This window comes from Tasmannia lanceolata, unplaced genomic scaffold, assembly GCF_043159265.1.
Source record: "Tasmannia lanceolata isolate RefF3 unplaced genomic scaffold, GAP_Taslan_0.1 ptg000037l, whole genome shotgun sequence".
In the NCBI taxonomy this organism is placed as follows: Eukaryota; Viridiplantae; Streptophyta; class Magnoliopsida; order Canellales; family Winteraceae; genus Tasmannia; species Tasmannia lanceolata.
Window position 1 is genome coordinate 50,349,607 of NW_027518714.1, and position 26,103 is coordinate 50,375,709.

At 39.0% G+C, this 26,103-nt stretch overlaps 1 protein-coding gene across 2 annotated transcripts; it reads left to right on the forward strand.

The window, feature by feature from the left end:
• The first annotated feature begins 9,795 nt into the window (after nucleotides 1–9,795).
• On the forward strand, nucleotides 9,796–19,320 carry LOC143862062 (putative aldo-keto reductase 2). 2 transcript variants are annotated; one of them, XM_077373058.1, is made up of 5 exons: nucleotides 9,796–10,045; nucleotides 15,824–16,024; nucleotides 16,104–16,276; nucleotides 18,371–18,473; nucleotides 18,855–19,320. In XM_077373058.1, the coding sequence occupies exons 1-5, from the start codon at nucleotides 9,842–9,844 to the stop codon at nucleotides 19,200–19,202; spliced, it is 1,029 nt and encodes a 342-aa protein (XP_077229173.1). In that variant the 5' UTR covers nucleotides 9,796–9,841; the 3' UTR covers nucleotides 19,203–19,320. The 2 variants fall into 2 exon arrangements, with proteins under 2 accessions (XP_077229173.1, XP_077229172.1); XM_077373057.1 differs by lacking the exon at nucleotides 9,796–10,045 and adding an exon at nucleotides 13,942–14,239.
• The last annotated feature ends 6,783 nt before the right edge of the window (nucleotides 19,321–26,103 follow it).

Here is a 26,103-nt window from a genome sequence, read left to right on the forward strand (position 1 = left end):
TAAAGTTGCCCTTGTTCATGTTAAAAGGGGGGGAATGCGTACTGCAGAGGGGGTGAAGATATCATCTCCCTAGAAATATCGCTAAAAATAACATGAAGTTTTAATGTGTTGTTTTACAATTTAAAAAGGGTGATGATATATTCGCACCCCCTGTAGGATGATTTGCACCCTGTATAACGTGATATGATGTCAAAAACTCAAAAAGCGTTAAAGGTCTGCCACAATTCACGTCGTAAGGGGTGCGAATCATCCTGCTGGGGGTGCAATTTTATCATCTCCCTTTAAAAATAGAGGAAAACATTTATGAGCTTGAGCTCAGATAGCTCAAAAACGCATGTGGGCCTACATTTTTGGGGCGATCCATTTGAAAGGCCCTTACATGGATAGGGTGCCTACAAAATATTAAGTCCATAGGATCATCCTAACCCTTCCATTTGTGGAGGGAAAAAATGGGCAGATTTGTGGAGAAACAGTATCTGTCCATTTTTCCCTCCACTTTTGGATGGGTTAGGATGATCCATTTGACGTGATTTTTTGTACACACCCTATCCATGTAAGGGCCTTTCAAATGAATACCTTGGATCACCCCAAAAATGTGGACCCACATGAGTTTTTGACGTTCAAACTCAGATGAGCTATCTGAGCTCGAGCTCAGTAACACTTTACTCTTAAAAATATGCAAATTAATAATTCAAAAACAATTCAGTTGAATTAAATACCGTTTTCGATTTAGTAATTTTTTTTGATAATAATGCATCCACATCTCTTATAGATCTTATGACTAATGAGAGCTTCAAAATAAATTTTTAAGATGTTCTAGAAGTTCTAGAAGAGATTTAACCATCATCTTATATCTTTAATTGTTGTTGTTATTATTATTATTATTATTATTATATACTTTAAATGGAGAAACACATGCAATTTTTTGAATATTTTTCGGACATCTTCCTAAACATTATTGAGAGTCATCGCGGACTCTACTCGTGTGCCGGATGGGCCGGGCCGGTGCATGCTGGCAGACATGGACCCACATGTTTCTTAATTTGGAGTTTCTGATTTGGGTTTTTAGAAAGCTATAGTTTTTAATTATAATTAGTTTCTAATTTGTTAAAGTTATTTTAGCTAGAAAAGAAAAGAGTTTATTGTTTTTGGAAAGTGTAGTGGTAAGAAATAATATAGAGTGGTTGTTAGAATATGTGGGATCCAACGGTTCAATTGGGTTAAGATCTTACCGTTGGATCATCTTGGAGGTAGATTGGTAAGTTGTCTAAATGAGGCAAGTGGATTAGTAGAGGCAAGCGACAGAGACTAGGAAAGTAGATTTGATTAAGATTCTATCATTCCATAATTATCTTGATTTATTTCTATGTTTATCTTGTAAGTGCTCTATATAAGCACCAATTGATTATCTGTCTGCGTAATCCATTCAAGTTTAATGAAATCTTCTCTGATTTTGTCAGTGGTGTTAGTAGGTGTTGTTTTCCTTTCTCATTATAAAAGGCATTAGGTGCAAAAACGTTAATAGATGAGAGGGGACGTACAATACCAAAAAAAAAGAGGTTAGTTTCAAGAGAATTCTAAGTTTTGTGTGTCTGTTTTGTATATAAAAGAGAGAGTAGAGAAACGATTTGAAGAGAACAAAGAAGAGAAGGTGAATGTGGTGAATAGGCCTAGTGGCGTATTGTTGTTGTGCCTCCTCTCTCCATATTCTTTTGTCCTTTGTGTTGGTGAGCTTTTCTTCTTGCTTTGATTTTGTGTTAAACAATTGGTATCAAAGCTTTTGTGCTTTGATCTTGTTTTCTGCAAACATTTCCTTCTCCAAATGATTCGTAAATCTCATCATCATAATTATGATGATGAGATGAAATGGTTAAATTTTATGAACGCATAAATAATAAATGTAAATGAATTTCTAAATTGAAAGCAATTTGAATTGAAATTTATGTGATCTTATGATTTAGTAATAATTTATTAATTATTATATAATAAAAAAACATTGTATGCTCCCTCTGGAGAAAATTCCTAGCTCCGTCCCTGCTTTTCGTAATTATGAAGGTGGAAGATAAATATAAATTAATGAAGAGTGCCGAGAGTGAGAGCGTAACCTTACAAATCCACACATGTCACATGGCATGGGAGGCGTAGTTTTGCCATTTTCATGTAGAAAAAAGCCAAAAATCAAGGGAAAGATTGCTAATGTGTTAAGAGGCTATTTGTCGGGTTCCACTCTCAGTCACCGACTTGGTGACCATGTCATTATTTATTAATGAATAATTTAGACAATTTTAAGGGCCAGTTGGATAAACTCTACCATGTCCCTTCAAAGGCTCAAGAAATTCTGGCTCATGTAATAGATCAGACTCATGCACATCAAATCTGGAATGCCCTTCATGATTTGGCTTGTGGGTGGGTGTTATGCATGTAATCCACTACTTGTTTGTTTGTAATACTTCCAATTTATTTACGAAAAACAACAATTAAATTATGAATAAGTGAAGAATTAAAAAAAAAATTGTTTTGCAGACTATGTTGTTTCTAAATCCTAATGTTAATTCCTAATTGTTGATTCTCCTACACAACAGCTTTTTTCATTCATATAATAATATTTCACTTTCCCTTACAAAAACAAAACTGATCTATATTAGAGGAATTCTAGACCGAAGGGAGCCCTTGCAAAAAAGAGGTGAAAGGGCTCTTCTATTGGCTACACATCACCATCATGCCTTAAAGAGGATGTGTAGCCATGCCTTAAAGAGGGCTCTTCTATCTCTTCTCAACTTTCCACGTTAAGGACGTACAGCAGGTGCAATCCGTTTTGGCCTCCATCGGCCATGTCTCCAGAATCCATATCCACGATTTTATATGATCTTGACGCCCTATCGTTCAAGCTCCAAGCTCTGAATCAGGCAAATCTTTTGGAATGATTTTTCCTAGATTTGAGTGTTGATATGCTTATTTTTTCTACAATTTTAGTAGTTCTTTATCTCTGCAAAAGTAGTGTTTACTTATGTTTTCTGTAATTTTTTTTAGAACATGAGGAAGAACTTGCACTACCGGGGACCTATAGAAAGAGATTTGTGATGGATCATGCTGATGCTGATTTGAAGATCTTCACATTGGAAATCACGAGCTTGATGGAATTTTGTAATGCACCACTTCCTCATGGATACACCTACATCCAAGACTGTAACTGAATCACAATTGTAACAGGCATGCCTATTGTAATTGAATCATGATTCCATTTTAGTGACATATCATGTTTATTGATGAGCAGCAACTCTGCCTATCAGTATTATTCTCTCTGGGCAAATCCTTGTAAAGAATTTGAGCATGGTAGCGGGGAGAAATTAACTGGTTTGCATTTCGATCAATAACCCTTCTTTGTAATAGTCCCTTTCTTTTTCTTTTTGGTATTTGATGTCTTTGCTTCCTTATCATTTATTCATTAAATTAGTGTTTTTTTTTTGTATTACCACCACCTCTTTCACTTTGTTTGCCCGAATTACAGCCCTTTCTTCTGATGAATAACTGACTTTCCTTATTTAGATTGCTACTGCTCATTCTCAATTTTGTAATCCATACTTTTTTACTCCTACCGTGCATCATCGCACGGGGTGTACCACTAAGTATATAATAAGGAGGAAGGCCTGTTTACTGTTCACGGTGAGGTGGCAGCCCTCTCCTTCCTCCCTCAACTCTACATGGCAATAAAATCCCAATGTGGCAATAAGAAATCAGAAGTATTTTTTCTTTGGGAAATGATATTTACGCCCCTTTTGATCACTAGGGACACCCACCGTTAGTGTATCCATGGCAAAAAGGGGCTAATGTACTTTTTGTCAGACAAATCCAGTGGATTTGATTGCAAAGTACACTGGAAAATGGGTGTCCCTGGTGATAAAAGGGGCATAAATATCATTTCCCTTTTTCTTTTCCTAACGTGTTGTTTCCCCTCCCAAATATTATTCCTTTTTGAAAGTAACGGCTTTAAATAGCAACGTTTACTTTATTTTAGCCATTAATCTCTTATTGAAATTTGAGTTACCCTAATCAAATTCGAAAATTTTGGAAAGGACACAATTAACCTCATCAAAGCCGTTTACCATCCTTTAATATAGAAGTTTTTTTATTTGGTAATCCCAAATTCATGGCCACTTTACTAACACATACATCCCACTATTTATGGAATAAAATCGTTTCGTATTCCAAGATTTTGTTATTGCATTGTACATCTCATAATGTATCTTACAAAATAGTTCTTACATATATATGCTTCAAGGTGTATGTGTAATCCCTACATACTCGGTGGCGGGTTTTGATCGGGACACATTTGTTTATGAGAATTAGCCTTCTCAGCACTTGGTAGCATCATGTGCTTCTCATGTGTATCTTTTTTAGCTCATAATTTATTTTTCCATCCTTTTGTTCTTAAGAAATTCTAATTAATCTATTATTCATTTCTTTGTGGTAGTCTAACTAAGGTACTGTTTAAGCAAGGCATGCAGACACCAACTACTGTTGAATCTGTAAGTTTCCTTGCTTTTCTTTTAAAATTTTCATGTGACATGTTAACAATCAGTGTTTATGACGATAACCATTTTGGAAATGTCACTTTTATGAATCCATTTCCGTTTCAGCATGTTGGTATTGAGAGAAATCTTGGAGTTTGGGCTTTTTCTCTGCTCACCCTCTTTATAGTAAGAAAGGATTTTCAGATATTTAAAAATGTAATATAGGGTGTTAGGGTGATTTAAGCCCTTTTTGTTAATGAATTTGAGAACGTGTTGTGATTGCGAAATTGGTTATTGGATTTCCAATTTTTTCTTTCACCATGTCTAATTCCAAACTGATTTAAGCCTATTTAGGTGTTAAAATTCTGATTTTTTCTTTCACTATCTCTTTCAACCCATCTGATTTGTTTTTTAATCAACTTTTATTTTATTTTCAATCTAAATTTACTACCAAATCGTACATGCATGGTTGGAACCACTAGTATTACATATTGTAATTGCCAAGCACCATCGCAGAAGGCATTTCACTGCTGGGCTGTTGTTGCATGTGAGAGCGGCCACCTCAGATGAATAAGACAAAATCTGCTGAAATGCAAGTTTCTGTGGCTGCTCTCACGTGCAACAGCCCACCCTCAAAATGCCTTTCTGAGATGGTCCGTAGCAAATCCCATCCTTTTATTATTCTATTGTATAATGGGATTGGTTAGCATCCATTGAATACAGCAGCCACAGAGGCTCACTTTTCAGCATATTTTGTCTTCATTCACAAGGTGGCTGCTGTAAGATGCCACAAAGCATCTGCGAAATGCCTTCTGCGATGGACGCTAGCAAATCCCTTTATGATGGGTAAATGATTCCAAAAATAAATGAGGTAAATAATGGGAATACAGATTTTCTAAAGTATTTGTAAAAAAGTAAATGATGTTAGAGGCACTCTAAACTGAAAGGAGCCATTGCAAAAAAAGTAAATGATGTTTGACCTTTAGCCTTTATTAATGTTTAGATATGGTCCTAAAGTGTAGAATGCAATATGAATAATGTTTTTTGGGTAAAATTAAAAACAACAACAACAACAACATAATAATATTTTTTTACTTTTCCAATGATTTTTTGCTTTTACAATTAGGGATGTGATGCGATGGTGTCCTGCTTGAGTTAGCAAGTGAGTGTTATTGTAAATTAGTGAAGAGAAATGCAAAGAAAGAAATTCACGGAACATTAATTGGATGAGCAACCAGTAGAGATTAAAATAAAGTGAAATAATGGCTATCCATCTAGCAATTCATCAATATAAGTAACAATTTATCAATACATAAAGTAATATACATCCTCAAACAGAGACAGGAAATCAACAAAAACCAACGAAAAGAGGAAGAATGTTGGGAAATTTGGGGAGTTCTATATCGATTCAAGATATCATTTATTGAAGGAAAATGATATGGAGACCTAGAGTACCACCTAAAATGGGACCTCCAATGAGAATATGCCACGTGTTAAAGAAAATTTGACTTTTTGGTGATTTCCCTGAACTTAAGGGATTGTTCACGTCAGTAGTGATGCTGTGGCATGAAGCAATTTGTTGGGTCCCCTTTTAGGTCCAACACTCGGTTTCCCTAGCATTACTCTTTGGTGAAACCAAAAAGTAATTATTCTTCTATTTTTTTTCTAAAAAAGAGCCCTGTTTCACCTGCCATATGCAGGATACACTTGAACAGAGAGCAATAGAAGTAGAAACAAAAATGACATTGATACCCAGCACCAAACAAATTTCCACATAAGACAAAACCACTCTAAAGGCTTTTTGAAATTCAGAAACTCTGAAATTTTGAAATTCAGGTCCTCATTAAAGCTAAAAATCACCAACCAATGTGAGAGACAAAGCAAAAAGAAGTCCATTTTCTCCAACAATATGTTCTCTTCCTACAATTCAAACAGGAAATTAAGGGAATGCTTAAACTTTTTCATGGGAGCAAGGATGGTAATCTGCCTAAATTTTGCCTCAAATTCCCCTGTCAGGTCCTCACTAAAGCTAAAAATCACCAACCAATGTGAAGGGCAAAGCATAAAGTAAGTCCATTTTCTCCAACAATATGTTCTCTTCCTGCAATCCAAACAGGAAATTAAGGGAATGCTTAAACTTTTTCATGGGAGCAAGGATGGTAATCAGCTTGAATTTTGCCTCAAATTATCCTATGTATGGTAATCAAACATATGCAAATATGTCATTGCCTAAGTACATGTTAGTATGTTACTACTAACTCGATGATCTTGTCTGAATTCCCATTGAGTCTGATTTATATTTCTTAGGTCTCTGATGGGAAGGATCATCCTTCGGGTGAATGGGTCATTAAAATTCCCAGAAGTATTATCATCCAATTATAGAAGTGTACGTAAAATGGAGAAACCTTATCAAAATAATGGATCACTGACACCATTTCCTACATGGGGTGGAAACGATGGGTTCTTCTGTTAATGTCATTAGTGGGATTTCTTGAAACTAAATCTGTAAAACACCAAGAATCCCCCAAAGTGGAACAATCCTTGTAGTAATTCATTGGCCGACGGGGAAGCTATTGAATGAATGACCTTTTGGGTGTACTCTTTTTTCCAATTTTTTTGGGGTAAACAATTCCTAATATCTGTCCTGCAGCTGGAGAACTCATCTCGACCAAAGAGAACAGAAAACAAAACCTAGAATGGAGATACAGTGAAAGAGAACATAAATTAACAAAAAACATGAATAAAAAACTAACAAAAAACAAAACTCAGAGTAAAAAAACCTCACAACAAAAATTAACAAAAGCCAAAATAAAAAACCAATCAAAACCAAAACCCAGAGCAAGCTAGCTACCCATATTGCCGATAAGCATTCATCGTCTGAATCACCCTTGAAACATTGATAACAGCATCCCCATCTATAAAATCTGACAATATAACATTTCCCATAAAAATAATTCACCGGAGGAAATTATAGGAGATTAGAGCGAGCATATTAAGGAACATAGCTACAACTGGAAAATATTTGTAATAAGAATGTGCAGAAAAAATATGGAAATGAAACAGAAAATACTGTAAGAAAAATTAAGCCAAAAAAAAAAAAAACCAATAAAAGAAAGCAGTTGCGATTTTTTCTTAGCACCTTTCCAAAAGCCTCTACTCTTTTGATGAGGGATTTTTTTAGAAGGAGAAGTTTCAAGAAAATCAAACCCCTAAAGTACCGGGTATAGTACAAAAAAATATTATAATTCTAATCTTCTTAAAAAATTTACATGGAAAAATTGAATGAGAAGGAATAGATGTAGAAGGCACCAACATATTCTTAAGATAAGACAATTTTTCGAAGAAAAAAAATCCAGAATTCGGGTTATGAAAAATAAGAAAAAAACAGCAGGAGTCGATATATATATATATATATATATATATATATATATATATATATATATATATATATATATATATATATCATGATCCTGCAAGAAATAACAGTTAAAAGAATATGAAGAAGCATTAACATTTCAAAGTTTAGAATAGCACCTACCAAGAGCAAAAGTTAGTAGTATGATCTCCATCTAGACTTGAGAAGATATACCATATTTGTTTGAAGTCTGGATGAAGATCATACTATTAACTCTTATTGTTGGTAGATGCTACTGAATAGATGTATTTCTTGTGACTTAAAATGAGTTTGATACACAATGTAGTCATTGAATTTGAAATTAATCACATATGCTGATGAAAATAGTGATGAACCTAGAGAGTAAATGTAGCCTAGAAAGCATGCATTAAACAGCTAATGATAAGGAGCCATTCGGTCCATTGAAAATATCCCCAAAAGCCTGACAAAAAAATTCAGGTACATGCATATCTAAGAAAAAGAAACTGCATAGAATTCTTTATGCTGGTAAGGAATGGCCTAAAAGCAAATAACACAATGCTAGGAAACTATTAAGGAAGCCGGAGTCAGTATTCAAGTGATTTCTTCTCTTCAATGAAGTTTTAAAAAAAAAGTAAAAAGGAAAAAAGAAAATTTTAAAAGGATCCTCCAAAGCATACCACCTGATTTCTGACTTGATTTAATTCATCTTCAGGGTCTATGGTCCCAACACTGTGATTTCTCAAAATTATTGAAGGCATCAATAAGTTCTACGACTAACAGTAGAACTGTAAGTAAAATAGAAAAATGGGAAACTAAAGAGAAGATTGCTTACAGAAAAAATACATAAATTTGAGGAGTAAAAATTAAATAAAAAATTGAAACAACCAGTTACTCCAAAAGCTTAAGCTGTTGGAGAAAGGCGTTTTTAATCTTTTATACTTTAACAAACCAAAAAAGAAACTGAGAGTTCAGAGTACGTGCCAAGATGGAGAGTATACCCATGGCTGCAATGGCAATCTCCAAGGACTTGAACATGGCCACAAAAACTGGTCCTTTTGTAAACTAAATTAAAAATGGTTTACATAGCATCCACTTGTGTATGGTCATAGGAGGAGAAAAGGCCTCAAATCTTGGTATCACAATGATTAGAATCTCGGTTTTTTCGATTTAGAGATGGGTTTTGTCTTTAAAAAAGACTCAAATAGAAAAGCACAAAAATAAATACCTCAAAATGGTAGGGCTTCCAAAATAGTAGAGTTTCCACAGAGATAGAAGTGACGATGACCAGTGGCATAGTTTCACTTCAGAAAGAAGAGGAGGGAAAAGGTTGATGAGATCTAAAAATAGAAACAAAAAACCCTACGACTTTCCAAGTGAAGGGGTTTTGGGTTTCAACTTTCAAGATGGGTTAAGTTCTTGAGATGAGCAGGAGAGAGAGAGAGAGAGAGAGAGAGAGAGAGAGGTGAAAGAGACGGAATCGATCGAAGATGATGGTGTTGGAATTTTAGGGCATATGCGAAGAAGATCACATGAGCAGAGAGAGAGATGTCGTGGGAATCTAAGGACATATGAGGTATTCTCACTTAGATGTGTTGGAAGTTTAGGGCATAAGAGGTATTTATGTGTTTGGGGTGATGTGTAATTCTCATGTAATTTTCAAAAAAATAAATAAAAAAAATCTCCTCTTTTCCTCCCAGCTTATAATAGTAGATGATGTAGCGTCTGGGGAACCCAAATGGTTGTTACATCAGAAATTTAAGTAAAGAAATGGTCAAATATCACTACGCAGGGTCAGTATTTAATGATACATTCAGGAAGCATGTGATTTGCACTGATATGGGAATATTAAAAGAGGGGAGAAGAATATATAAATTCACTGGCTCATGGTTTAGAAGCTGCATCTCAATCTGCATTCAACTGAGAAGTTTGATTTGAGTCTGAAATTGTAGTTGTGATGGAGAGAAATAAGCTTGGGTCTCAAGGTCTAGAGGTTTCAGCACAAGGACTAGGTTGCATGGGCATGTCTACTAGCTATGGAGCTCCCAAGCCAGAGCAGGACATGATCAGCCTCATTCATCATGCCATCAAGAGTGGTGTAACATTTCTCGACACATCGAACGTTTATGGGCCTTTCACCAATGAGATCCTTGTAGGAAAGGTTGGTTTTTCCCGTACTTGAAATGCTTGAAAACTCGACTCAACTTAGAAATGGGTTGAGTCAGAGTAAACTTGAATGAGTCACACAGTGTGACTCAGATAAAAATTGGAGTATGCTTTCCTTAACGTGAAGAAATGTGCATGAAGTATCCCCATCTATCCTCTTGAGGGCTAATTTATTACTATTCTTTTTGTTCGGGCTTCAAATTCATGAAGCTAATCTTACAACTGGGCTACCTAGTCTTCTCTAATATTTCTCAAGCTTTCCTAACGTGAAAAATGCCTTTCATAGGAGTACAAAATTTTCTTCTTAGTTAATTGATAAGTTTATTTTGCTTTGCATATGAGTTTGTGTTAGAATATTTGGGATTGGTTTTACATCTTTTCACCCCAATAAGTTCAAACCAAGTGGACTCATTTTTGTTGGAATTTTATATTCTTATATTCTTTTAAAGCTTTAAATGCTTTTGGCAGTTTGTGAATCAAATTTCATGCAATTACAAATTCCAAACGTTTTTACAATACTGTTGTCTGTTGACTGTTAACTTCTTTATTAGCTTTGATACTTCTTTAATATTGTATACGTTTTGCACCTTGATTCTTTAAGCCTTTTTTCCTTATTTAATACTAGTGACTCAAACCGGGCGGCAAAGAAAAAATAATATGCATGAACAGTTGTAGCATTCGCATCCATCGAATACTTGCTATATCAACTCCACAATTTAAATCTTTGAGGTCATGAAAATAGCAACCTTGGTGTGAGTGTACAGAAAGAATAGCAAAGGCAATTGCAGGTTCAAACCCATTATTTAAATAAGAGAAATTATATGGTGCCCGACCGTGAAGTCCCTTGTGGGCGGTACGGCAAAAGTACGGCCCTTAAAATTAGATCCAACAGCAGCGTTTTAAAAAGTGGGCTGCCGTTCGATCAAACATCAAGGGAGGTACCGCCACCCACTCGGGTCTACGTTTAGTTTGTGGACTGCTATGGCGGAGGGAATTCCTTGCATGTCTGTCACGAGAGATCCTATCTGGATGGTTCGCTCATCGGATCCTAGAAATAGGGGGATCTTTATGAGTTTCTCGATCGGTTCTCCTCGCTTTATTTCGACTCGAGCGTCGGGGCTGCCAATCAAGAAAGTTTGTTTGGCGGCTTTTCTCTTTTTTAGCAGGGCGGCGTAACATTCGCGAGCTTTCTCCTGATCACCGACGACTTCCCCGACACCGACTTTTGTGAGGAATTTTATCCTCAAGGCAGTAGAAACCACTGCTCCCAGCTTGTTGTGTCTGCTTGCTTGTGGTTCGGTCCCGATCTGAAATTGTCTTTCCGCTTCTCACTTCCTCGCGTACTTCCCAACTCTTTCTCCATGGCAAAAGATTCCTCTTTATTGATATACCGATCCGCGGTGGCCATGAGTTCTTGGAGGTCTCGAGGGGGGTTCACATTCAGGTCTACTTTCATGTCCCTATCCCGAATGGCGTGGCGAAGCGCAGCGCAGACCATATCAAAGTTTGGTTTGTTGATCTGGTGAAGTTCTGCGCGGAAACGCCGATGAACCTCCTGAGTGTCTCGTCTCTCCCCTGTCTCAAAGTCAGAAGAGTGTCGGCTGGTTTCTTTCGGGGCCGACTGTTGACAAAATAGGCGACAAATTCCTTCCCCAATTCGTGAAAGGATTAGATGGAGTTAGGCCTCAATTAGCTGTACCAGTTACTGGCATCTTTCTTTAGATAGGCGGAGAATGCCTTGCACATTGTGGTGTCAAAAGCGTTCCTGGTTACCATTGCACAACGATAGGTTCGAAGGAATTCAAGAGGGTCGGATGATCCGTCGTATAGGGCCAATTGAGGCATATCCGAATTCGTAGCAACGATAGCATTGGCGATTCCGGGATGAACGGGGAAGCGATCTCGCTATCCCATTCTGCTAGGAAGTCCGGATCACATGGTGCCTTCATTTGCTGTTGGAGTTCTCTTATCTGACGTTGGAGATTAGCCATGATGGTGGGGTTTTCTTCTGCTTAGTCGTTTTTCGTCGGGCTTTCTCTTTGCGGAGGTATCTGGTCATCATTTTGTGGAGCCAAATTTATGGGCTCCATCATCGGGTCATTGCATCTTCGACGACGATTGTCATGACGATGGTCGGATGGTGGACCACTGATTGATGCAGATACTTGTTGATGCTGGAGGGGTTTTTGATTCCGAGGATTTCGCTCTTCTGAAGATTCTCGCTCTTCTGAAATTTCGACGAGTGAGATTCTCTCGGTCGGTGGGTTTGTAGGTGGAGGTGGTGCCACCGGTTGAGGAGGGATTCTTTGAAGTATCTATAGGAGGGCGGCTGCAACGTCTCCGAGTTGTTGAACAGGTTGAAGACTGTCATTGTAACTGGAGCGTCGCCAGAGACAACCATTTCTCCTATCTCCTTCGGCCGTTCCTGGTTTCGTTGACTGGCTTGGCTTCTCGTCACCATTTCACTGTTAGGTTGGGAGGTAGTTTTCGATTTTGGTATAGACGGTCCCACGGATGGCGCCAATCTGATGATGCCCAAAATCTGACTGCGTGAACTAGCTTCACAGAACCTGGAATCATGTGCTCACAGAAAAAACGTTAGTGGGCCCGGAGTTGTGGCTCTAGACGGCCACTTCAACACTCAAGTCAGAAATAGGCAATCACAGACAAAGGACGATGAATGGAGGAAAGCCAAATCAAGTTACTAGACCAAAGGGGGAGAAGGAGAAGTGACTGAATGCCTTTGCTTGAGTGTGTAGACCCCTTTTTATAGGGAGGGAGATCCACGATCTCGGAGATATCAATTAGGCCTTTAATTTAGCCCACGTGGAGCGTGATGGATAGAGAATAAAATCGTGGAGATAAGATTTTCGATGATCCTGGGCAGAGATCTTGGATGGTGGCCTGGGCGGGATGTTTGAATTTTGAATATCGCGCCTGGCGTGCAACGGTAGTCCGGATTGGTCGCACAATGGGGAGATTCCCGTGATTGTGTTTTACTTCTTTTGACGTTCATTACCGTATGAAGGTGTAGTCTTATGGGTGTGGTTCGTTAAGGAGTGCTGCTTGTGGAGGTCAACGGGACTAGTCGAATGACGAAGGATGGATTTAAGGGTCGGTACTATGTGTACCGATTTTACCCCTAACAAGAACGTGTTGTGATTGCGAAATTGGTTATTGGATTTCCAATTTATTCTTTCACCATCTCTAATTCCAAACTGATTTAAACCTATTTAGGTGTTAAAATTCTGATTTTTTCTTTCACTATCTCTTTCAACCCATCTGATTTGTTCTTTAATCAACTTTTGTTTTATTTTCAATCTAAATTTACTACCAAATCGTGCATCGCACGGTTGGAACCACTAGTATTACATATTGTAATTGCTAGGCACCATCGTAGAAGGCATTTCACTGCTGGGCTGTTGTTGCATGTGAGAGCGGCCACCTCAGATAAATAAGACAAAATCTGCTGAAATGCGAGTTTGTGTGGCTGCTCTCAAATGCAACAGCCCACCCTCAAAATGCCTTTCTGAGATGGTCCTTAGCAAATCCCATCTTTTTATTATTCTATTGTATAATGGGATTGGTTAGCATCCATTGCATACGGCATTTCACAGATGGTCTGTTGCATCCGACAGCAGCCACAGAGGCTCACTTTTCAGCATATTTTGTCTTCATTCACAAGGTGGCTGCTGTAAGATGCAATAAAGCATCTGTGAAATGCCTTCTGCGATGGACGCTAGCAAATCCCTTTATGATGGGTAAATGTTCAAGTAGGTATATAAATATATAATGTAGCTTATGGGGAACCCAAATGGTTGGTCAGTATTTAATGTTACATTCATGAAGCATGTGATTTGCACTGATATAGGAATATTAAAAGAGGGGAGAAGAGTAAATAAATTCACTGGCTCATGGTTTGGAAGCTGCATCACAATTTGCATTCAACTGAGAAGTTTGATTTGAGTCTGAAATTGTAGTTGTGATGGAAAGAAATAAGCTTGGGTCTCAAGGTCTAGAGGTTTCAGCACAAGGGCTAGGTTGCATGGGCATGTCTACTAGCTATGGAGCTCCCAAGCCAGAGGAGGACATGATCAGCCTCATTCATCATGCCATCAAGAGCGGTGTAACAATGCTCGACACATCGGACGTTTATGGGCCTTTCACCAATGAGATCCTTGTAGGAAAGGTTGGTTTTTCCCGTACTTGAAATGCTTGAAAACTCAACTCAACTCAGAAATGGGTTGATCGAGTCAGAGTAAACTTGAATGAGTCACACAGTGTGACTCAGATAAAAATTGGAGTATGCTTTCCTTATCGTGAAGAAATGTGCATGAAGTATACCCATCTATCCTCTTGAGGGCTAATTTATTACTATTCTTTTTGTTCGGGCTTCAAATTCATCAAGCTAATCTTACAACTGGGCTAGCTAGTCTTCTCTAATATTTCTCAAGCTTTCCTAACGTGAAAAATGCCTTTCATAGGAGTACAAAATTTTCTTCTTATTTAATTGATAAGTTTATTTTGCTTTGCATATGAGTGTGTGTTAGAATATTTTGAATTGGTTTTACATCTTTTCACCCCATTAAGTTCAAACCAAGTGGACTCATTTTAAATGCAAAAAAAAAAAAGATGGACTCATGTTTTGTTGGAATTTTATATTCTTATATTCTTTTAAAGCTTTAAATGCTTTTGGCAGTTTGTGAATCAAATTTCAAGCAATTACAAATTCCATGGGCATGAATTCACATAACTGTAGCCTTTCCATAACTGTAGCCTTTCGAATGCATTTAACTACACAATCCTCGGAAACCCCGTTTGGATGCATTTAAATACCAAAAAAAGTGATATGACAATTACGAGAAAAAAAATTAATTTCGATTTTCTTTTTGCAGGTGATGTTGACACGTTTTTGCAGATACGTGACATATGATGTGATATCGTTAAGCTTAACGAGCCGGCTCGGTAAAAATTCGAGCCGAGCTCGAGCCGAGCTTTTTTCAAGCCGAGCTTTTTTCAAGCCAAGCTCGAGCGAGCTTCCGAGCCCGAGCCAAAATTGACACCCTTAATCCTGGAGATAGGTCGCAAGGAACCCCGATTGCATACTGATTGTGGTGGGGGCGAATCTATCTTAAGGGTAGCATCAGGGGTGGAGGCACATATCCCTCCCCCTCCCCCCCCCCCACCATGACTTGGAAAATTCCTTTATATGGTGCATGGCTATACATGCATGCCAAGCTAGTTTAGTGGCCATGGCCCCCCCAATGACCAAAACAGACAAGTGTAAATTAATCCCCCCCCCTCCCCCCCCCCCCCCCCCAACTGTAAATTCTGGCTCCGCCCCTGGTAGCGTTATTCCGTAGCGTGCCTCTACCACTTAACTCTCTTATAAAGTCCTTTTCTTTTCTATTATATTTGTTTTGTATCTTGCCTCTAGATTTGCAGATTGCATACCTTACGATTATTGGCAAGTTCACATTCTTTTAGGTAGGCTATTTGATTTAAATCTCATATGCAGATTTGTGGCTTACATATACTATCATCGGCAATTTCGTAATACTCATTATTAGCTACTTGATTTGTCAGTTATATTATTGATATTGGTGAACTAATCTTCTTAACCCCAACGACTTCTCCTACAATTTTGTCGTTGAGTCGAGTTAAATTAGATTAGTTTTAGTACTATAATCCTCCCCGACCAGTCGCGGGTTGCAGGTCCCCGCGTCATTTGGGTGAGTTCGACTGAATTGGAGCTTTCTTTTCTCTTTTTTAGGCTCTAAAGGGAATAAGGGATAAGGTACAGCTTGCTACTAAGTTTGGTGCTATATTTGGAGCTGATGGGAGTGTACAAGTGAGGGGAGACCCTGCATATGTTCGGTCTGCATGTGAGGCTAGTTTGAAGAGGCTGGACACCAACTATATCGATCTCTATTACCAACATCGGATTGATCCTAAGGTTCCCATCGAAGTTACGGTATGACTGGGACTACCCATAGTGAGGTAATTGCATTATATAGTTCTATAATATGTGATTAAAATTTTTGTGTCACTAGATTGGGGCAATGAAGGAACTCATAGAGGAAGGGAAGATTAAGTACATTGGACTCTCTGAGGCTTCCGCATCGACAATTAGAAGAGCGCACGCTGTTCACCCAATAACTGCAGTCCAATTGGAATGGTCTCTTTGGTGTAGAGAAATAGAGAAAGAGATCATCCCTACTTGCAGGTGAACTTTGCTAATAGAGCAGTGAATCTCACTGGCCTTTTCTTGAACCTTGAAAATGCTTAGGCTATGTTTGTTTTGGACTTTGAGAATCAATTTTGAGGCCAGAATTGATTCTTGGCAAAATTAGGTGTTTGGTTCACAGCCATAGAATCGATTTTGGAATCAAATTAATTTTAGAAATGATATAATAAATGGCTTCTAAAAAATCCTTAGGGCCCGTTTGGATACCTCATATTTTGTATTTGGATTTGGAATCTCAGTTTTGAATACAAAATGAACACATCCGCCAGCTCATGTCGAGGGAGGCAGAGAGGGAAGGGGTACTTCCTACGGGAGGAGAGAGGTTGAGGAGCAAAGAGGGTGAAGGAAACTGCCAGATTTGTGGATTTCCAATTACTTATTTTCACAAACTATTTGGAAATCTGATTTTTTTGACTGTGAATTGCTGATTTGGAAATCCAAAGATTTGATCCGGATCCAAATCACAACGCAAAAAGCGCTGCAAATGTGAGAAATCCAAATCAAAATCTTCTCGGCATCCCAATGGGCCCTTAATGTCCCATTTGCAAATAACACCAAATTGAAATGATCGTATATGCAAATAAGGGCCAGTTTTGGTAGCATCTAAAAGGCCCTTAGTCACTCCCTTGTTGTATTGAGCTGGAGCTAGGGGTGTAAACGAGTCGAGCCGAGCCGAGCTTTGCCCAGCTCGGCTAGGCTCATTAAGCTCATTACTTCGGTCGGGCTCGGCTTGGGCTCGGCTCTGCTCGGCCAGGCTCACGAGCGGCTCGCGAGCCTTACCAAGCTTTGTTTTATGTAGACCAATATTTTTAGGGGACTTGTATGTGCACTGCCATATTTTGATAACGGAACTCCTCACTATGTTTTATACCTTTTTAATTAGCTTTTCAAGGCTGATACACTACTCTCAAGAGGTTCTCTCTCCATCCAATAAGAAAAGTATAATACAAAATGAGTATTGCTACAATCAAAATATGATGGTGCTGATGCAATGTCATGATTATGGTAAAACATGGGGACGCAGAAGTGGGGCGTAATTATTCAACATTGGACCCATTTTTCTACTAGACATTGCTAGTGCTATGTATGAGCCATGCACTAAAGTTCTCCTCGAGCGCATAAATAAGATGAAAGGGCACCTTGAAAGTTGAAACCCATCAAAGTGCATTTATAATAGTGCCGGAAATGTAAAAAGTCAAAAGGCATTAAATGCCCTCTGGGGGTGTCAACCAAGGGGGCGCCCTCTCATGAGCATTTAAATGCCCTTTGGGCTTTAAAAAAAAGAAGAAGTGTTTTCTCTTTAATCTTATATATATATATATATATATATGAGGAAAAGGATTGTGAGCTTGAGCGTTGGAACCTTATGGTGAGCTTGAGCTCTCAAACCAATGAGGCCCACATTATTAGGATGATCCAAAGCATTCACTAGAAAGGGCCTTACATAGATAGGGTGTGTACAAAAAATCAGCTCCATAGGATCACCCTAACCCATCCATTTGTGGAGGTCAAAATGGACAGACCACAAATCTGCCCATTTTTGCCCTCCACTTTTGGAGGGGTTAGGATGATTCAATAGAGCTGATTTTTGGTACACACCCTATCTATGATAGGGCCTTGCAAATGAATGGTTTGGATCCTCACAGAAATTGTGGGACCCATGTGAATGGTGCACTCAAGCGCACGAACATATTCCTTTATATATATATATATATATATATATATATATATATATATATATATAATATTTAAACATATTAAATTCTTAACAAGCCTTAACGAGTCAAGCCGAACCGAGCCTGGCCTAGCTCAGGCTCGGCTCGTTAAGATTAACGAGCCAGGCCAGCCGGCTCGTTAAGGATTCGAGCTGAGCCCTTACTGAGCTGAGCCCGAGGGAGCTTCCGAGCCCGAGCCCAAATTGACACCCCTAGCTGGAGCATCTAGTTGTGTGAGCGCTTTCTTTCTTTCTTTTATCTTCTCCTTATATGATTCTTTTGCCCATGTTGTAACTTTTTTCTCTCATAGCAAATTCAGCTTACACTATTGACATGTTTAATTTTCTTCTATTTTTAGGGAGCTTGGGATTGGAATTGTGCCATTCAGCCCTCTGGGCAGGGGTTTCTTTTCATTGGGTCCCAACGTCATCAATAATTTGGCAGACAACGACCTGAGAAAGGTGTCTTTCTCTTCCCTTACCTATTTTCCTCTTTACAAATTCCTTACAACATGGGACTAACTGAGACACTGAATGTACATTCATCTTCTAGTCCCCACTATATATGTGTTGTGTCCCCAAAATCTCCCATATTGAGCTACCCTAACCCTCATATTTGATGAAATGAATGGTTTGTATCATCAAATAGCTGAACCCCTGTTTGTATTTTCCCCTCTATAAGTTTCTTTCAATGTAATAGAGGCACCCATTTTCCACTTAAAAATGGGTGTAAAATTTGTTTTTTATGACTTCAAAAGAAATGGAGCAGTACTGAAAACAAAAAATTATTGTATAACAGCTAATTTTTGCAATGTATTAATGAAACTAAATTATATGGCTCAGAAACTGCCTATGTTCCAAGGAAGTAACCTGGACCATAATGCGGGCTTGTTTGCGCGATTGGAGGAGTTATCAAAGAGAAAAGGGTGCAGTCCGGGCCAGATGGCGCTGGCTTGGGTTCAGAACCAAGGCAGAGATGTGTGTCCCATCCCAGGCACCACCAGAACCGAAAACTTAAACAGGAACATTGAGGCCTCATCTATCAAACTCACAGCTGAAGAGATGAATGAACTGAATGCCATTAGCGGAGAAGGTGCAGTAAAGGGTGATAGGTATCCCGAAGCATATATGAAGTTCACTTGGACCCATTCAGACACTCCCCCAATCTCTTCATGGGCAGCTCAGGAATGAATGTTTTCATCATGCTTCAATGTTATGTCTGTTGGTAAGAGTATTAATTGTTGTTTATCTCCTTTGCTTTTGTACTTCGAAATCGATCGAACGATAATCCATGGAATGGATTCATTAAGTGTTGCAAATTATGTCTTTGTAGTCTTAATCAGGCTTGTGTTAGACCATTGGAAATTTGAATTTGAAAAAGGTTTCTTTGTCATTTTGGGTCTGTTTCGAAAGAAATGGAGCTTTGTGCATCCATTTGAAGGGAAAACATTGGAGAAAAAGAAGATTGCATCTTGCATCCCATTGTTTTGATATTGACACCCCTCTTAACTCTACTATTCTCTGTTTTCTAACTAAGCAATCGACTACTCTATTTTCTAATTAAAAAGGAAAAGATATTGGCAATTGAAATTCACATGCTTGCCTATCTTAGATAAACTAAACTGGATAGTTAATCGAGCCAAGTCATTTTCACATGATGGTTAATTTTATATTAAGAAAGATATAGAAAGTATATAGTATCTTCTCCCAAGAAACACGAGAGGAGCTAATGAGATTAGCTCAGGGTTCCCAATTTTTTAGGTTTCAAAGGCTAGGTGACATGTCGTCTTGTAGATTTTTTATTTCTAATAATAAAAGTCAAGTATCACCCTAGGTTAATATATAAATTATTGGTTTAAAAAAGGTAATGATAGCTTAGGAAATTTAATTTTTTATTAAAAGTCCTTTTAACTTCTGTGTGAAGTTTTGAGTTATTTGAGTTGACACAACTCAATTCCAAAGTGATAAAAAAATTTGTACATTAGGGTGAAATATCTTGTTTATGAGACTTTGGAAGTTTGAAGATGCATTGGTCAGCCCAATTGGCATGATTAAGAACTCATAATGACCCTCATGAGTGAGAAAAGTTTTTTTTTTTTTTGAATTGTAAGTGAGAAAGCTCTTTTGAGTATAACGGTATGGTATACCCAGATCTGTTTTTTTTTAAATCCGGAACAAGAAGATCTGTTAAAAAAAAAGCACAAATCGCGCTTTGAGAAGAACTTAGCAAGCATCATGTAGTTCATCCAATAATTCATCGATCATTGGGTTATGGAACTTATGCTTGATCATCCCACTATTTAATGGCTGATAATCAATGCACATTTGACAAATGTTTCCTTTTTCGAACAAGTAAAGCTAAAGAAGAGAACGGACTAATGCTAGGATGAATAATTCCAGCTACTAATCTATCTATTATCAGTCATTTAATCTCATGTTTTTGCACATAAGGGTACTGATAGGACCTAGCAATCGTTGGTTGACTCTCAGGCTTTCATGGAATTCAGTGGTCAATAGATCATTGAGGAACTAGATCCTGTGGCTCAATAAATAGCATTTGTTCCTCATAAGGCTCTCCAATTGAAACAATCTTTCGTTGATTTTTGCTGCAAAAATTGAGACAGTATATATTGTCATATACAATACACAACATCTAAAGGAGATCCACTGAAGTATCTCATGACAAGATCAGCCCTTTCAGGTTGATTAGCTAAATGTAACCTCTTGCTTGCTGAGTTTGAAATAGCTTATGTTCCTCAAAAGGCTATTGGTTAAGGATAGGTAGTACCTGATTTCTTGGGAGCAAATCGTGTGCCTAATACTTCTCAACTTGTTCAACATCTTCTAGACAAAATTATTATAATCATTGAACAACTTCCCCCTTGAAAGATGTTCTTTGACAATACCTAATGAGAAAAGAGCACTGGAATAGGAATCATTTTCTTATCTTCAAGAAGATATTTAATTATGATTTCTTGTGTATTTTCTTTTTCATAAAGCTCTAACTAAACGTTAGGGCTAGCTGTAGACATGGCAACCAAGTTATTCTAGAGGGCTGGTTGTTTGCCCTCCTCTTATATTGTGCCTTCAATAAATAATATGCAGAGGCCCGCCCCGGGGTCGCATTCCTTTCCGGGTTAAAAAAAAAAAAAAAAGGCAAGCCAATGGCAAATTCAAAATTCAAAAAGCTAAAGTACAGACATACATTTAGTCAAGTCAATGTTAACAAAGTTCAAAGAAACTAACTCCCAATACATTTTGCGTGGTATAAAGCAAATTTGATAGCAACTTTAGCAAAGTCTGACAGTCCTGCACATAACAAGCGAAACAAATTCGACTGATCGGAGGTAACCATTAATAGATTACACTTCAAACAGGGTTTTGCCTGCAAAAAAAGAAGAGCCCTTCTATTCACAAGCATCAATAATGTTTTGTATCTAACCGGAAGGTAGGTTCCATATGAAGTAACTGGGCTAGTATTGACCTACCATGGTCACTGACTCCATGAACTTCTGATAGCCACATTGGGAAAACCATCCAAGGGTGAATAGCCTCATTAGAGATATGTACTGTTGTTAGAGCCATACTTGAAAATATGTCCCAGTGGTGGATAGACACATTAGAAAATATACCCTAGCATGGGTAGCCACACTTACAAAATAACTACGTGTGGAAAGCCCAACTCATTATCCTAAGTGTGGAAGCACAATGGAAAGACATTAAGTGTGGAAAGCCAGACTAGGAAGAGTGACAAGCCACACTGATCAAATGCCTTTGGTATTATCTTTGTTCCTTCAGGACCACCTCGGTTCTGTTTTTACATATATATATATATATATATATATATTCTGTTGCCCTTTTCAAAAAAAATGCCTTTGGTATAGAAAACCATTACTTAAGAAATATTTATGGAAAACCCCACTTTAAAATTTGTGAAATTATAGGAAATCCCAAAATTTACTTAATATACAGTACACTCGTCTAAAACTCATTTTCACAGAAGTTACAAGTGACATAGACACATCAAATCAAGTGCGAGCAAACCTCCAAAGTAATTTTTGAGAGACAAAAGAGTCAGATACTTAGAGACAGATAATTCACTGAGGTAGTCAAACTTATAGCTGTCTCCCCAGAATTAGAGAAGCAAAGAAAGTAAACGTAAACGAATTGTTAGACCGAAAATCGGTAACAGGTACGGCAGTGATGTAAGGGCTGAGCTGGATGACCAGAGGAACCGAAGTGAAGGAGTCAAGTTCGGCAGGATTGAAAGAAAGTGGCTGTGTTCTGCACAGAAGCAAACGAGGTCAGAAGACCAACCCGGGTGTTACTCCGGACAGGCCCTTCGACACTCAAGTCAGTATATGAGCAGGAGTGCAGAGCTAGTCTAAGAGTTTTTGGAGGGGAGGAAGTTTTTCATTACCCTTGGTTTGAGATTTGAACCTCCTTTTATAGAGGGAAACTTGATGACGTGGGGCTGCCCACGCAAGGGCAGATGGCAGCCTGTTATAGGCTGGAGTTCATCTACTCCAGGACAGGTGGTGGCCTGCTAGAGGCTAGAGTTTACCTACTCCAGGACAGGTGGCGACCTGCTATAGGCTGGAGTTCACCTACTCCAGGACAGGTGGTGGCCTGCTAGAGGCTGGAGTTCACCTACTCCAGGATAGGTGGCGGCCTGCTATAGGCTGGAGTTCACCTACTCCAAGACAAGTGGCGGCCTGTTATAGGCTTGAGTTCACCTACTCCAGGACAGGTGGCGGCCTGCTATAGGCTTGAGTTCACCTACTCCAGGATAGGTGGTGGCCTGCTACAGGCTGCTGTTTTTACACCCCATCAGTTGCCCCCCCAGTTCTCCAAGTCATTGTAGTGACTTGGGGAAGTGTGGTGAGTTACATTCCTGAATGGGTGGAATCTGTCTGGAAATGAGTACGAAAATTTGCTGGAAATGAGTCCGGAAATTTGCTGAAAATGAGTCCGGAAATTTGCTGAAAATGAGTCCGGAAATTTGTTAGTCCGGCCTGGAAATGAGTCCGAAAATTTGGTGGAAATGAGTCCGGAAATTTGTCAGTCCGCCTGGAAATGAGTCCGGAAATTTGCTGGAAAAGTGCTTGAACTTGATCCGGAGTAGGCATAGGGTTGAGGTGTTCCGAACGAGACGGGCTCTGTTCAGCTGTAGCAGAGGCTGCCACCACCAGTGATGCGATTCGCTCACTCCGGGTCCTGCGAGGTAACACAGTTTGGGTAGTCCGTGCGGTTGGTATTCACGGGCTCTTGTGCCCTGCCATTTTTGTAAGAGACTTGAACAACTTTTAGTTCTGGGGTCCCACGGATGGCGCCAATCTGTTAGACCGAAAATCGGTAACAGGTACGGCAGTGACGTAAGGGCTGAGCTGGATGACCAGAGGAACCGAAGTGAAGGAGTCGAGTTCGGCGAGATTGAAAGAAAGTGGCTGTGTTCTGCACAGAAGCAAACGAGGTAAGAAGACCAACCCGGGTGTTACTCCGGACAGGCCCTTCGACACTCAAGTCAGTATATGAGCAGGAGTGCAGAGCTAGTCTAAGAGTTTTTGGAGGGGAGGAAGTTTTTCATTACCCTTGGTTTGAGCTTTGAACCTCCTTTTATAGAGGGAAAGTTGATGACGTGGGGCTGCCCACGCAAGGGCAGATGACAGCTTGCTATAGGCTGGAGTTCACCTACTCCAGGACAGGTGGTGGGCTGCTAGAGGCTGGAGTTCACCTACTCCAGGACAGGTGGCAGCCTGCTATAGGCTGGAGTTCACCTACTCCAGGACAGTTGGTGGCCTGCTAGAGGCTGGAGTTCACCTACTCCAGGACACGTGGCGGCCTGCTATAGGCTGGAGTTCACCTACTCCAGGACAGGTGGCGGCCTGCTATAGGCTTGAGTTCACCTACTCCAGGACAGGTGGTGGCCTGCTATAGGCTTGAGTTCACCTACTCCAGGACAGGTGGCGGCCTGCTACAGGCTGCTGTTTTTACACCCCATCACGTATGTTTCTTTCCAAGCCTTTTTTTTCTAACCTACTGATAATCATTGTTAGTGTCCTTGGAGACCAAGAACACTCTCTTAATGGACTATGGTCCACACTCTATGATAATAGGATAGGGGAATTAAATGACAAACATGAATCCTCCACCGACCCGATTATTAACCCTATAAGTGCTGATTTAGGCTCAATTTGGTGTGGACTTGAGTAAGGTAGAACTTGCCCCAAATTGATTACAAAATGTCCTCAAATCCCAACACCCTTTTTGGATAACTTGGCATCAACATATGTTAATCCTTGCTTATAAATCAGCAGTTTGCAAGGATGCATCATCACATTGTAACCCCCCGAGCCATGTATTCTTATTACAGTAGAGAAACACATTAAAAACAAATATCAGAAATAAAATCTTCCATTGAAACTCAATTCTACCATAGAGGCAAAGCCATTCCTCTTTCATTCATTCAAAGCACTCAAACCAGAATCTCCTCAACAGAGTAAGATCAGAAACATGATATGAACCAATTTTGCTATGCTTCTAAAAGGTGATATTCCGAATAGCAGTTATAGCAGGACATTGTTGAAAGAAAAACAACCACCAGAGGTTAAAACTCGAACAAGAATAGTGTTTCTGCACGTTTTTTATAAATTTCTTACTACAAAAATTAAAATCAGCAGAGCAAGTGGGAAAGAGTAATAGTGGCTGCTCACGGCTCTTGCATCTTTTTTTAACATATATTTGTAATAGTCATTGAAAAGAGCTTCACCAAATTTCTCTCATTAAAGAGACCGAAAATCATCTCAACCCTTCATATCTTGTACTCTAAACTGAGAGCTAATCTTCCCATACACAACCCCCCTAGCATTTCAGCTCCTTAAATTCAGCCATGTCGAGGAACTCACATGTGTTAAATAGTTTCTAATATAGCTCAAAAAGAGATCTCTGAGCTAATAATCAAATGCAAGGAGAAACTAAGTCAATTCAAACAGTAACATCAAAGCATGCTATTACAAGCTTTGATTATATCAACTAGAAAATTTCCCAAAACTGAAGTCATGTCGAACTATTAGGGAGTTGCTTACAGGAACGAGGATTTAAAGAAGTTGAGTCAAGGAGATCACGGATCTATCATGGCTTCAGTAATTTGCGACAGAGGACATGCCGGAATGGTGGAAACCTTCTTGATAGCACAAAAATAGAGACATGACATGAACAGTTTCTAACTTGCCCGGACTTTTCTCGCAAATTTCGACCAAGCAAATGATTGAGCCAGCAAGGGGACGCCAAAATTCATGGAATATGGTGTTACCTTGCTAGTATACAAGGAGAAATAGAAATTTGGGAGAGAAGTTGTAGAAACCGGTGTTTAAAAACGCAGATGTAGCACAGGACGCGGCCAAGCAAAATCCTTGTCGACTAGGCACGGATGTGGCCAAGAATGTGGTTGACACAGTTGACGAGGTGATGCAGGAGCATCCGTTGGACACTTCACATCAGCTCTAGATTGCTCACTAGTCTAGGATTAGTTAGTTTCTTTCATTCCCGGCATGTATGGTAGTTTGGTCATGTTGCATTTTCTTGTTTTTTTAGTCATTTTAGCATAAGTAGGGGTATTTTTGGTTTTTTACCATATATGTGCCGCCTATATAATGCCCTTTCTTCTCATTTGTAAGGGAGTTTGCTTGATTCTAGAATGGATAAATTCTCTTTTGAAGAGTCTTGGGGAGATGGGGTTTTCTCGTCTCTTATCCATTGTTTTTTCTTTAAGATTTGGAAATTGTCGATTAAAGTGCTAGTATTTTTTCCTAAGTCTTCTATTTTCTAGTTGAATGCAAGAATTCAGTGCGGATTTCCGCACTTGAAGTGATCTCGCGTCCCCTCGCTTGAAGACACATTCAAGAACGAAGCACTTTTCGATCCACTGCTTCACAGAATGCATAGGGAGTCGACTAGGGCGAGTTCCGAGTCGAGTCCGTGAGTTTTTAAAAACCTAGAAACAGCCCCTTAAACTCTCTTCCCAAGAAAATAGCAAAAGAACTTTTTGCAAAAACAAAAAATTTCATAAATAAAAAAACCCTATTTCATCTTC

Coding starts and splice junctions, on each gene's coding strand:
- LOC143862062 (XM_077373058.1), top strand. CDS start 9,842: ATGGAGAGAAATAAGCTTGGGTCTCAAGGTCTAGAGGTTTCAGCACAA. Junction 10,046..15,823: donor ATGAGATCCTTGTAGGAAAG/GTTGGTTTTTCC, acceptor TCTCTTTTTTAG/GCTCTAAAGGGAATAAGGGA. Junction 16,025..16,103: donor AGGTTCCCATCGAAGTTACG/GTATGACTGGGA, acceptor TTGTGTCACTAG/ATTGGGGCAATGAAGGAACT.